Source organism: Scyliorhinus torazame, chromosome 26 (genome assembly GCF_047496885.1).
Source record: "Scyliorhinus torazame isolate Kashiwa2021f chromosome 26, sScyTor2.1, whole genome shotgun sequence".
Taxonomy (NCBI): domain Eukaryota; kingdom Metazoa; phylum Chordata; class Chondrichthyes; order Carcharhiniformes; family Scyliorhinidae; genus Scyliorhinus; species Scyliorhinus torazame.
Window position 1 is genome coordinate 3,201,175 of NC_092732.1, and position 13,557 is coordinate 3,214,731.

The 13,557-nt window shown below is 59.2% G+C and overlaps 1 protein-coding gene across 1 annotated transcript in view; it reads right to left on the minus strand.

The window, feature by feature from the left end:
• Positions 1–13,557, minus strand: part of LOC140403038 (solute carrier family 25 member 44-like) — a 176,853-nt gene that overhangs the window by 49,513 nt on the left and 113,783 nt on the right. Inside the window, exon 2 of the mRNA XM_072490716.1 lies at positions 8,107–8,234. Coding sequence (XP_072346817.1) covers positions 8,107–8,234 — 128 coding nt within the window. The remainder of the gene's footprint in view (positions 1–8,106; positions 8,235–13,557) is intronic.

Here is a 13,557-nt window from a genome sequence, read left to right on the forward strand (position 1 = left end):
CAGTGCTGAGAGTGTGCCGCACTGTTAGAGGGTCAGTACTGAGGGAGCTACGTACTGTGGGAGGGTTAGTACTGAGGGAGCACTGCACTGTGGGAGGGGCAGTGCTGAGGGAGCACCGCACTGTGGGACCGTCAGTGCTGAGGGAGCGCTGCACTGTGGGAGGGTCAGTACAGAGGGAGTGCCGCACTGTCAGAGGGTCAGTACTGAGGGAGCACCGCACTGTGGGACCGTCAGTGCTGAGGGAGCGCTGCACTGTGGGAGGGTCAGTACAGAGGGAGTGCCGCACTGTGGGAGGGTCAGTACTGAGGGAGCACCGCACTGTGGGACCGTCAGTGCTGAGGGAGCGCTGCACTGTGGGAGGGTCAGTACAGAGGGAGTGCCGCACTGTCAGAGGGTCAGTACTGAGGGAGTGCCGCACTGTCGGAGGGTCAGTACTGAGGGAGTGCCGCACTGTCAGAGGGTCAGTACTGAGGGAGCGGCGCACTGTGGGTAGGTCAGTGCTGAGGGAGCGCCGCACTGTGGGAGGGCGGGTACTGAGGGAGCACCGCACTGTGGTAGGGTCAGTACTGAGGGAGTGCCGCACTGTGGGAGGGTCAGTACTGAGGGAGCGCCGCACTGTCAGAGGGTCAGTACTGAGGGAGCGCCGCACTGTGGGAGGGTCAGTACTGAGGGAGTGCCGCACTGTGGGAGGGTCAGTACTGAGGGAGCCCCGCACTGTGGGAGGGTCAGTACTGAGGGAGTGCAGCACTGTGGGAGGGTCAGTACTGAGGGAAACCCGCACTGTGGGAGGGTCAGTACTGAGGGAACGCCGCACTGTGGGAGGGCCAGTACTGAGGGAGCGCCGCACTGTGGGAGGGTCAGTACTGAGGGAGTGCTGCACTGTGGGAGGGTCAGTACTGAGGGAGCTCCGCACTGTGGCAGGGTCAGTACTGAGGGAGTGCCGCACTGTCAGAGGGTCAGTACTGAGGGAGCACCGCACTGTCAGAGGGTCAGTACTGAGGGAGTGCCGCACTGTCAGAGGGTCAGTACTGAGGGAACTCCGCACTGTCAGAGGGTCAGTACTGAGGGAGCTCCGCACTGTGGGAGGGTCAGTACTGAGGGAGCGTCGCACTGTCAGAGGGTCAGTACTGAGGGAGCGCCGCACTGTGGGAGGGTCAGTACTGAGGGATAGCCGCACTGTCAGAGGGTCAGTGCTGAGGGGAGTGTCGCACTGTGGGAGGGTCAGTACTGAGGGAACTCCGCACTGTCAGAGGGTCAGTACTGAGGGAGCGCCGCATTGTGGGAGGGTCAGAACTGAGGGAACTCAACACTGTGGGAGGGTCAGTGCTGAGGGAGCGCCGCACTGTGCGAGGGTCAGTACTGAGGGAGCGCAGCACTGTGGGAGGGTCAGTGCTGAGAGAGTGCCGCACTGTTAGAGGGTCAGTACTGAGGGAGCTACGTACTGTGGGAGGGTTAGTACTGAGGGAGCACTGCACGTGGGAGGGTCAGTGCTGAGGGAGCGCCGCACTGTGGGAGGGTCAGTACTGAGGGAGCACCGCACTGTGGGAGGGACAGTGCTGAGGGAGCGCCGCACTGTAGGGGGGTCAGTACTGAGGGAACTCCACACTGTGGGAGGGTCAGTACTGAGGGAGCTCCGCACAGTCAGAGGGTCAGTACTGAAGGAGCGCTGCACTGTGGGAGGGTCAGTACTGAGCGAGTGCTGCACTGTGGGAGGATCTGTACTGAGGGAGCGCCGCACTGTGGGAGGGTTAGTGCTGAGGGAGCTCCCCCAGCGCGGAGGATCCGTACTGAGGGAGCGCCGCACTGTGGGAGGGTCAGTACTGAGGGAGTGCCACACTGTCGGAGGGTCAGAACTGAGGGAGCGCCGCACTGTCGGAGGGTCAGTACTGAGGGAGTGCTGCACTGTGGGAGGGTCAGTACTGAGGGAGCGCCGCACTGTGGGAGGGTCAGTGTTGAGGGAGCGCCGCACTGTAGGAGGGTCAGTACTGAGGGAGCTACGCACTGACGGAGGGTCAGTACTGAGGGAGCGCTGCACTGTCGGAGGGTCAGTACTGAGGGAGCGCCGCACTGTGGGAAGGTCAGTACTGAGGGAGTGCCGCACTGTGGCAGGGTCAGTACTGAGGAGGCGCTGCACTGTAAGAGGGTCAGTACTGAGGGAGCGGCGCACTGTGGGTAGGTCAGTGCTGAGGGAGCGCCGCACTGTGGGAGGGCTGGTACTGAGGGAGCACCGCACTGTGGTAGGGTCAGTACTGAGGGAGTGCCGCACTGTGGGTCGGTCAGTGCTGAGGGAGCTCCGCACTGTGGGAGGGTCAGTGCTGAGGGAGTGCCGCACTGTGGGAGGGTCAGTACTGAGGGAGCGCCGCACTGTGGGAGGGTCAGTACTGAGGGAGTGCCGCACTGTCAGAGGGTCAGTACTGAGGGAGCTCCGCACTGTCGGAGTGTCAGTACTGAGGGAGTGCCGCACTGTCAGAGGGTCAGTACTGAGGGAGCGCCGCACTGTCGGAGGGTCAGTGCTGAACGAGCGTCGAACTGTCGGAGGGTCAGTACTGAGGGAGCGCCGCACTGTGGGAGTGTCAGCACTAAGGGAGCGCCGCACTGTGGGAGTGCCGCACTGAGGGAGGGTCAGTACTGAGGGTACTCCGCACTGTCAGAGGGTCAGTACTGAGGGAGCGCTGCATTGTGGGAGGGTCAGTACTGAGGGAGTGTCGCACTGTGGGAGGGTCAGTACTGAGGGAACTCCGCACTGTCAGAGGGTCAGTACTGAGGGAGTGCCGCACTGTCAGAGGGTCAGTACTGAGGGAGTGTCGCACTGTCAGAGGGTCAGTACTGAGGGAACTCCGCACTGTCAGAGGGTCAGTACTGAGGGAGCGCCGCATTGTGGGAGGGTCAGAACTGAGGGAACTCAACTGTGGGAGGGTCAGTGCTGAGGGAGCGCAGCACTGTGGGAGGGTCAGTGCTGAGAGTGTGCCGCACTGTTAGAGGGTCAGTACTGAGGGAGCTACGTACTGTGGGAGGGTTAGTACTGAGGGAGCACTGCACTGTGGGAGGGGCAGTGCTGAGGGAGCACCGCACTGTGGGACCGTCAGTGCTGAGGGAGCGCTGCACTGTGGGAGGGTCAGTACAGAGGGAGTGCCGCACTGTCAGAGGGTCAGTACTGAGGGAGCACCGCACTGTGGGACCGTCAGTGCTGAGGGAGCGCTGCACTGTGGGAGGGTCAGTACAGAGGGAGTGCCGCACTGTGGGAGGGTCAGTACTGAGGGAGCACCGCACTGTGGGACCGTCAGTGCTGAGGGAGCGCTGCACTGTGGGAGGGTCAGTACAGAGGGAGTGCCGCACTGTCAGAGGGTCAGTACTGAGGGAGTGCCGCACTGTCGGAGGGTCAGTACTGAGGGAGTGCCGCACTGTCAGAGGGTCAGTACTGAGGGAGCGGCGCACTGTGGGTAGGTCAGTGCTGAGGGAGCGCCGCACTGTGGGAGGGCGGGTACTGAGGGAGCACCGCACTGTGGTAGGGTCAGTACTGAGGGAGTGCCGCACTGTGGGAGGGTCAGTACTGAGGGAGCGCCGCACTGTCAGAGGGTCAGTACTGAGGGAGCGCCGCACTGTGGGAGGGTCAGTACTGAGGGAGTGCCGCACTGTGGGAGGGTCAGTACTGAGGGAGCCCCGCACTGTGGGAGGGTCAGTACTGAGGGAGTGCAGCACTGTGGGAGGGTCAGTACTGAGGGAAACCCGCACTGTGGGAGGGTCAGTACTGAGGGAACGCCGCACTGTGGGAGGGCCAGTACTGAGGGAGCGCCGCACTGTGGGAGGGTCAGTACTGAGGGAGTGCTGCACTGTGGGAGGGTCAGTACTGAGGGAGCTCCGCACTGTGGCAGGGTCAGTACTGAGGGAGTGCCGCACTGTCAGAGGGTCAGTACTGAGGGAGCACCGCACTGTCAGAGGGTCAGTACTGAGGGAGTGCCGCACTGTCAGAGGGTCAGTACTGAGGGAACTCCGCACTGTCAGAGGGTCAGTACTGAGGGAGCTCCGCACTGTGGGAGGGTCAGTACTGAGGGAGCGTCGCACTGTCAGAGGGTCAGTACTGAGGGAGCGCCGCACTGTGGGAGGGTCAGTACTGAGGGATAGCCGCACTGTCAGAGGGTCAGTGCTGAGGGGAGTGTCGCACTGTGGGAGGGTCAGTACTGAGGGAACTCCGCACTGTCAGAGGGTCAGTACTGAGGGAGCGCCGCATTGTGGGAGGGTCAGAACTGAGGGAACTCAACACTGTGGGAGGGTCAGTGCTGAGGGAGCGCCGCACTGTGCGAGGGTCAGTACTGAGGGAGCGCAGCACTGTGGGAGGGTCAGTGCTGAGAGAGTGCCGCACTGTTAGAGGGTCAGTACTGAGGGAGCTTCGTACTGTGGGAGGGTTAGTACTGAGGGAGCACTGCACGTGGGAGGGTCAGTGCTGAGGGAGCGCCGCACTGTGGGAGGGTCAGTACTGAGGGAGCACCGCACTGTGGGAGAGTCAGTGCTGAGGGAGCGCTGCACTGTGGGAGGGTCTGTACAGAGGGAGCCCCGCACTGTGGGAGGGTCAGTACTGAGGGAGTAACGCACTGTGGGAGGGTCAGGACTGAGGGAGCTACGCACTGTGTGAGGGTCAGTACTGAGGGAGCTCCGCACTGTGGGAGTGTCAGTACTGAGGGAGTGCCGCACTGTCACAGGGTCAGTACTGAGTGAGTGCCGCACTGTGGGAGGGCCAGTACTGAGGGAGTGCCGCACTGTCAGAGGGTCAGTACTGAGGTAGCGCCGCACTGTCGGAGGGTCAGTACTGAGGGAGCACCGCACTGTGGGAGGGTCAGTACTGAGGGAGCGCCGCACTGACGGAGGGTCAGTACTGAGGGAGTGTCGCACTGTCAGAGGGTCAGTACTGAGGGAGTGCCGCACTGTGGGAGGGTCTGCACTGAGGGAACTCTGCACCGTCAGAGGGTCAGCACTGAGGGAGCGCCGCATTGTGGGAGGGTCAGTACTGAGGGAGCTCCGCACTGCCAGAGGGTCAGTACTGAGGGAGTGCCGCACTGTGGGAGGGTCTGTACTGAGGGATAGCCGCACTGTCAGAGGGTCAGTACTGAGGGAGTGTCGCACTGTGGGAGGGTCAGTACTGAGGGAACTCCGCACTGTGGGAGGGTCAGTACTGAGGGAGTGCAGCACTGTGGGAGGGTCAGTACTGAGGGAAACCCGCACTGTGGGAGGGTCAGTACTGAGGGAACGCCGCACTGTGGGAGGGCCAGTACTGAGGGAGCGCCGCACTGTGGGAGGGTCAGTACTGAGGGAGTGCTGCACTGTGGGAGGGTCAGTACTGAGGGAGCTCCGCACTGTGGCAGGGTCAGTACTGAGGGAGTGCCGCACTGTCAGAGGGTCAGTACTGAGGGAGCACCGCACTGTCAGAGGGTCAGTACTGAGGGAGTGCCGCACTGAGGGAGGGTCAGTACTGAGGGTACTCCGCACTGTCAGAGGGTCAGTACTGAGGGAGCGCCGCACTGTGGGAGGGTCAGTACTGAGGGATAGCCGCACTGTGGGAGGGTCAGTGCTGAGGGAGCGCCGCACTGTGCGAGGGTCAGTACTGAGGGAGCGCAGCACTGTGGGAGGGTCAGTGCTGAGAGAGTGCCGCACTGTTAGAGGGTCAGTACTGAGGGAGTGCTGCACTGTGGGAGGGTCAGTATTGAGGGAGCGCCGCACTGTGGGAGGGTCAGTGTTGAGGGAGCGCCGCACTGTCGGAGGGTCAGTACTGAGGGGGCTACGCACTGTGCGAGGGTCAGTACTGAGGGAGCGCCGCACTGTCAGAGGGTCAGTACTGAGGGAGCGCCGCACAGTCAGAGGGTCAGTGCTGAGGGAGCGCCGCACTGTCGGAGGGTCAGTCCTGAGGGAACGCCGCACTGTGGGAAGGTCAGTACTGAGGGAGTGCCGCACTGTGGGAGGGTCAGTACTGAGGGAGCACCGCAATGTGGGAGGGTCAGTACTGAGGGAGCGACGCACTGTCGGATGGTCAGGACTGAGGGAGCTCCGCACTGTGTGAGGGTCAGTACTGAGGGAGCTCTGCACTGTGGCAGGGTCAGTACTGAGGGAGCGCCGCCCTGTGGGAGGGTCAGTACTGAGGGAGTGTCGCACTGTGGGAGGGACAGTGCTGAGGGAGCGCCGCACTGTAGGGGGGTCAGTACTGAGGGAACTCCACACTGTGGGAGGGTCAGTACTGAGGGAGCTCCGCACAGTCAGAGGGTCAGTACTGAAGGAGCGCTGCACTGTGGGAGGGTCAGTACTGAGCGAGTGCTGCACTGTGGGAGGATCTGTACTGAGGGAGCGCCGCACTGTGGGAGGGTTAGTGCTGAGGGAGCTCCCCCAGCGCGGAGGATCCGTACTGAGGGAGCGCCGCACTGTGGGAGGGTCAGTACTGAGGGAGTGCCACACTGTCGGAGGGTCAGAACTGAGGGAGCGCCGCACTGTCGGAGGGTCAGTACTGAGGGAGTGCTGCACTGTGGGAGGGTCAGTACTGAGGGAGCGCCGCACTGTGGGAGGGTCAGTGTTGAGGGAGCGCCGCACTGTCGGAGGGTCAGTACTGAGGGAGCTACGCACTGACGGAGGGTCAGTACTGAGGGAGCGCTGCACTGTCGGAGGGTCAGTACTGAGGGAGCGCCGCACTGTGGGAAGGTCAGTACTGAGGGAGTGCCGCACTGTGGCAGGGTCAGTACTGAGGAGGCGCTGCACTGTAAGAGGGTCAGTACTGAGGGAGCGCCGCACTATCAGAGGGCCAGTACTGAGGGAGTGCCGCACTGTCAGAGGGTCAGTACTGAGGGTGTGCCGCACTGTCGCAGGGTCAGTACTGAGGGAGCGCCGCACTGTCAGAGGGTCTGTACTGAGGGAGCGCCGCACTGTGGGAGGGTCAGTACTGAGGGAGTGCCGCACTGTGGGAGGGTCAGTACTGAGGGAGCTCCGCACTGTGGGAGGGTCAGTACTGAGGGAGTGCCGCACTGTCGGAGAGTCAGTACTGACGGAGCGCCGCACTGTCAGAGGGTCAGTACTGAGGGAGCGCCGCACTGTCAGAGGGTCAGTACTGAGGGAGCGCTGCACTGTGGGAGGGTCAGTACTGAGGGAGCTCCGCACTGTGGGAGGGTCAGTACTGAGGGAGTGCCGCACTGTCAGAGGGTCAGTACTGAGGGAGTGCTGCACTGTCAGAGGGTCAGTACTGAGGGAGCGCCGCACTGTCAGAGGGTCAGTACTGAGGGAGTGCCGCACTGTGGGTAGGTCAGTACTGAGGGAGCGCCGCACTGTGGGAGGGTCAGTACTGAGGGAGTGCCGCACTGTCAGAGGGTCAGTACTGAGGGAGTGCCGCACTGTCAGAGGGTCAGTACTGAGGGAGTGCCGCACTGTGGGAGGGTCAGTACTGAGGGAGTGCCGCACTGTGGCAGGGTCAGTACTGAGGGAGCTCCGCACTGTCAGAGGGTCAGTACTGAGGGAGCGCCGCACTGTGGGAGGGTCAGTACTGAGAGAGTGCCGCACTGTCAGAGGGTCAGTACTGAGGGAGTGCCGCACTGTGGGAGGGTCAGTACTGAGGGAGCGCCGCACTGTGGGAGGGTCAGTACTGAGGGAGCGCCGCACTGTCGGAGGGTCAGTACTGAGGGAGCGCCGCACTGAGGGAGGGTCTGTACTGAGGGAGTGCCGCACTGTCAGAGGGTCAGTACTGAGGGAGTGCCGCACTGTCAGAGGGTCAGTGCTGAGGGAGCGCCGCACTGTGGGAGGGTCAGTACTGAGGGAGTGCCGCACTGTGGTAGGGTCAGTACTGAGGGAGCGCCGCACTGTGGGAGGGTCAGTACTGAGGGAGCGCCGCACTGTGTGAGGGTGGAGGGGGGAGGGTCAGACTGGGGCGAGGTTGGCTGATTTCTCTCCCTAACGGGGACATTAGTGAACCTGATGGGGTTTCCCCCGACATTCGATGATCGTCATCACGATCGATGTTCCCGAGACTCGCTTTTCTATTCCAGATTAGATTAATTAAATTTTGATTTGACCAGCTGCGCGGTGTGACGGAGCGTTCGAACGGGTCACACGTCCCCCGACATTAGCCACAGAGCCGATTACCTGGAGTCTCGCCCGGATAACGTCCATGGGGTTCGTCAGAGTGGAGGACGTCGCAGCTGCCATAGGCCCAGCCACAGCCTGGACCAGGAGGTGAGGGCAGCAACTGGGAGTGACGTAGGATAACTGTTCTGTAAAACCAGAGGGCAAGATACAGTGAACTAACGCAGTGTTGCAGTGACAGACCCGTCCCCACCAGCACTGTACCCCAGTGTTATACAGTGACAGACCCGTCCCCACCAGTACTGTACCCCAGTGTTATACAGTGACAGACCCGTCCCCACCAGTACTGTACCCCAGTGTTATACAGTGACAGACCCATCCCCACCAGTACTGTACCCCAGTGTTATACAGTGACAGACCCGTCCCCACCAGTACTGTACCCCAGTGTTATACAGCGACAGACCCGTCCCCACCAGTACTGTACCCCAGTGTTATACAGTGACAGACCCGTCCCCACCAGTACTGTACCCCAGTGTTATACAGTGACAGACCCGTCCCCACCAGTACTGTACCCCAGTGTTATACAGTGACAGACATGTCCCCACCAGTACTGTACCCCAGTGTTATACAGTGACAGACCCGTCCCCACCAGTACTGTACCCCAGTGTTATACAGCGACAGACCCGTCCCCACCAGTACTGTATCCCAGTGTTATACAGCGACAGACCCGTCCCCACCAGTACTGTATCCCAGTGTTATACAGTGACAGACCCGTCCCCACCACTACTGTACCCCAGTGTTATACAGTGACAGACCCGTCCCCACCAGTACTGTAACCCAGTGTTATACAGTGACAGACCCTGCCCCACCAGTACTGAACCCCAGTGTTATACAGTGACAGACCCGTCCCCACCAGTACTGTACCCCAGTGTTATACAGTGACAGACCCGTCCCCCCAGTACTGTACCCCAGTGTTATACAGTGACAGACCCGTCCCCACCAGTACTGTACCCCAGTGTTATACAGTGACAGACCCGTCACCACCAGTACTGTACCCCAGTGTTATACAGTGCCAGACCCGTCCCCACCAGTACTGTACCCCAGTGTTATACAGTGACAGACCCGTCCCCACCAGTACTGTACCCCAGTGTTATACAGTGACAGACCCGTCCCCACCAGTACTGTACCCCAGTGTTATACAGTGACAGACCCGTCCCCACCAGTACTGTACCCCAGTGTTATACAGTGACAGACCCGTCCCCACCAGTACTGTATCCCAGTGTTATACAGTGACAGACCCGTCCCCACCACTACTGTACCCCAGTGTTATACAGTGACAGACCCGTCCCCACCAGTACTGTAACCCAGTGTTATACAGTGACAGACCCTGCCCCACCAGTACTGAACCCCAGTGTTATACAGTGACAGACCCGTACCCACCAGTACTGTACCCCAGTGTTATACAGTGACAGACCCGTCCCCACCAGTACTGTAACCCAGTGTTATACAGTGACAGACCCGTCCCCACCAGTACTGTACCCCAGTGTTATACAGTGACAGACCCGTCCCCACCAGTACTGTACCCCAGTGCTATACAGTGACAGACCCGTCCCCACCAGTACTGTACCCCAGTGTTATACAGTGACAGACCCGTCACCACCAGTACTGTACCCCAGTGTTATACAGTGACAGACCCATCCCCACCAGTACTGTGCCCCAGTGTTATACAGTGACAGACCCGTCCCCACCAGTTCTGTACCCCAGTGTTATACAGTGACAGACCCGTCCCCACCAGTACTGTAACCCAGTGTTATACAGTGACAGACCCGTCCCCACCAGTACTGTAACCCAGTGTTATACAGTGACAGACCCGTCCCCACCAGTACTGAACCCCAGTGTTATACAGTGACAGACCCGTCCCCACCAGTAATGTACCCCAGTGTTACACAGTGACAGACCCATCCCCACCAGTACCGTACCCCAGTGTTATACAGTGACAGACCCATCCCCACCAGTACTGTACCCCAGTGTTACACAGTGACAGACCCATCCGCACCAGTACTGTACCCCAGTGTTATACAGTGACAGACCCGTCCCCACCAGTACTGTACCCCAGTGTTATACAGTGACAGACCCGTCCCCACCAGTACTGTACCCTAGTGTTATACAGTGACAGACACATCCCCACCAGTACTGTACCCCAGTGTTATACAGTGACAGACCCGTCCCCACCAGTACTGTACCCCAGTGTTATACAGTGACAGACCCGTCCCCACCAGTACTGTACCCCAGTGTTATACAGTGACAGACCCGTCCCCACCAGTACTGTACCCTAGTGTTATACAGTGACAGACACATCCCCACCAGTACTGTACCCCAGTGTTATACAGTGACAGACCCGTCCCCACCAGTACTGTACCCCAGTGTTACACAGGGACAGACCCATCCCCACCAGTACTGTACCCCAGTGTTATACAGGGACAGACCCGTCCCCACCAGTACTGTACCCCAGTGTTATACAGTGACAAACCCGTCCCCACCAGTACCGTACCCCAGTGTGATACAGTGACAGACTCGTCCCCACCAGTACTGTACCCCAGTGTGAGACAGTGACAGACCCGTCCCCACCAGTTCTGTACCCCAGTGTTATACAGTGACAGACCCGTCCCCACCAGTACTGTACCGCAGTGTTATACAGGGACAGACCCATCCCCACCAGTACTGTAACCCAGTGTTATACAGGGACAGACCCATCCCCACCAGTACTGTACCCCAGTGTTACACAGTGACAGACCCGTCCCCACCAGTACTGTGCCCCAGTGTTATACAGTGACAGACCCGTCCCCACCAGTTCTGTACCCCAGTGTTATACAGTGACAGACCCGTCCCCACCAGTACTGTAACCCAGTGTTATACAGTGACAGACCCGTCCCCACCAGTACTGTAACCCAGTGTTATACAGTGACAGACCCGTCCCCACCAGTACTGAACCCCAGTGTTATACAGTGACAGACCCGTCCCCACCAGTAATGTACCCCAGTGTTACACAGTGACAGACCCATCCCCACCAGTACCGTACCCCAGTGTTATACAGTGACAGACCCATCCCCACCAGTACTGTACCCCAGTGTTACACAGTGACAGACCCATCCGCACCAGTACTGTACCCCAGTGTTATACAGTGACAGACCCGTCCCCACCAGTACTGTACCCCAGTGTTATACAGTGACAGACCCGTCCCCACCAGTACTGTACCCTAGTGTTATACAGTGACAGACACATCCCCACCAGTACTGTACCCCAGTGTTATACAGTGACAGACCCGTCCCCACCAGTACTGTACCCCAGTGTTATACAGTGACAGACCCGTCCCCACCAGTACTGTACCCCAGTGTTATACAGTGACAGACCCGTCCCCACCAGTACTGTACCCTAGTGTTATACAGTGACAGACACATCCCCACCAGTACTGTACCCCAGTGTTATACAGTGACAGACCCGTCCCCACCAGTACTGTACCCCAGTGTTACACAGGGACAGACCCATCCCCACCAGTACTGTACCCCAGTGTTATACAGGGACAGACCCGTCCCCACCAGTACTGTACCCCAGTGTTATACAGTGACAAACCCGTCCCCACCAGTACCGTACCCCAGTGTGATACAGTGACAGACTCGTCCCCACCAGTACTGTACCCCAGTGTGAGACAGTGACAGACCCGTCCCCACCAGTTCTGTACCCCAGTGTTATACAGTGACAGACCCGTCCCCACCAGTACTGTACCGCAGTGTTATACAGGGACAGACCCATCCCCACCAGTACTGTAACCCAGTGTTATACAGGGACAGACCCATCCCCACCAGTACTGTACCCCAGTGTTACACAGTGACAGACCCGTCCCCACCAGTACTGTATCCCAGTGTTATACAGCGACAGACCCGTCCCCACCAGTACTGTACCCCAGTGTTATACAGCGACAGACCCGTCCCCACCAGTACTGTACCCCAGTGTTATACAGCGACAGACCCGTCCCCACCAGTATTGTACCCCAGTGTTATACAGCGACAGACCCGTACCCACCAGTACTGTACCCCAGTGTTACACAGCGACAGACCCGTCCCCACCAGTACTGTACCCCAGTGTTATACAGCGACAGACCCGTCCCCACCAGTACTGTACCCCAGTGTTATACAGCGACAGACCCGTCCCCACCAGTACTGTATCCCAGTGTTATACAGCGACAGACCCGTCCCCACCAGTACTGTATCCCAGTGTTATACAGCGACAGACCCGTCCCCACCAGTACTGTACCCCAGTGTTATACAGTGACAGACCCGACCCCACCAGTACTGTATCCCAGTGTTATACAGTGACAGACCCGTCCCCACCAGTACTGTACCCCAGTGTTATACAGTGACAGACCCGTCCCCACCAGTACTGTATCCCAGTGTTATACAGTGACAGACCCATCCCCACCAGTACTGTACCCCAGTGTTATACAGTGACAGACCCGTCCCCACCAGTACTGTACCCCAGTGTTATACAGTGACAGACTTTTCCCCACCAGTACGGTGCCCCAGTGTTATACAGTGACAGACCCGTCCCCACCAGTACTGTACCCCAGTGTTATACAGTGACAGTCTCGTCCCCACCAGTACTGTATCCCAGTGTTATACAGTGACATACCCATCCGCACCAGTACTGTACCCTAGTGTTATACAGTGACAGACCCGTCCCCACCAGTACTGTATCCCAGTGTTATACAGTGACAGACCCATCCCCACCAGTACTGTACCCCAGTGTTATACAGTGACAGACCCGTCCCCACCAGTACTGTACCCCAGTGTTATACGGTGACATACCCATCCGCACCAGTACTGTACCCCAGTGTTATACAGTGACAGTCCCGTCCCCACCAGTACTGTACCCCAGTGTTATACAGTGACAGTCCCGTCCCCACCAGTACTGTATCCCAGTGTTATACAGTGACAGACCCATCCCCACCAGTACTGTGCCCCAGTGTTATACAGTGACAGATCCATCCCCACCAGTACTGTACCCCAGTGTTATACAGTGACACACCCATCCCCACCAGTACTGTACCCCAGTGTTATACGGTGACAGACCCATCCCCACCAGTACTGTACGCCAGTGTTATACAGTGACAGACCCATCCCCACCAGCACCGTACCCCAGTGCTATACAGTGACAGACCAGTCCCCACCAGTACTGTACCCCAGTGTTATACAGTGACAGACCCGTCCCCACCAGTACTGTACCCCAGTGTTATACAGTGACAGACCCGTCCCCACCAGTACTGTATCCCAGTGTTATACAGTGACAGACCCGTCCCCACCAGTACTGTATCCCAGTGTTATACAGTGACAGACCTGTCACCACCAGTACTGTACCCCAGTGTTATACAGTGACAGACCCGTCCCCACCAGTACTGTACCCCAGTGTTATACAGTGACAGACCCGTCCCCACCAGTACTGTACCCCATTGTTATA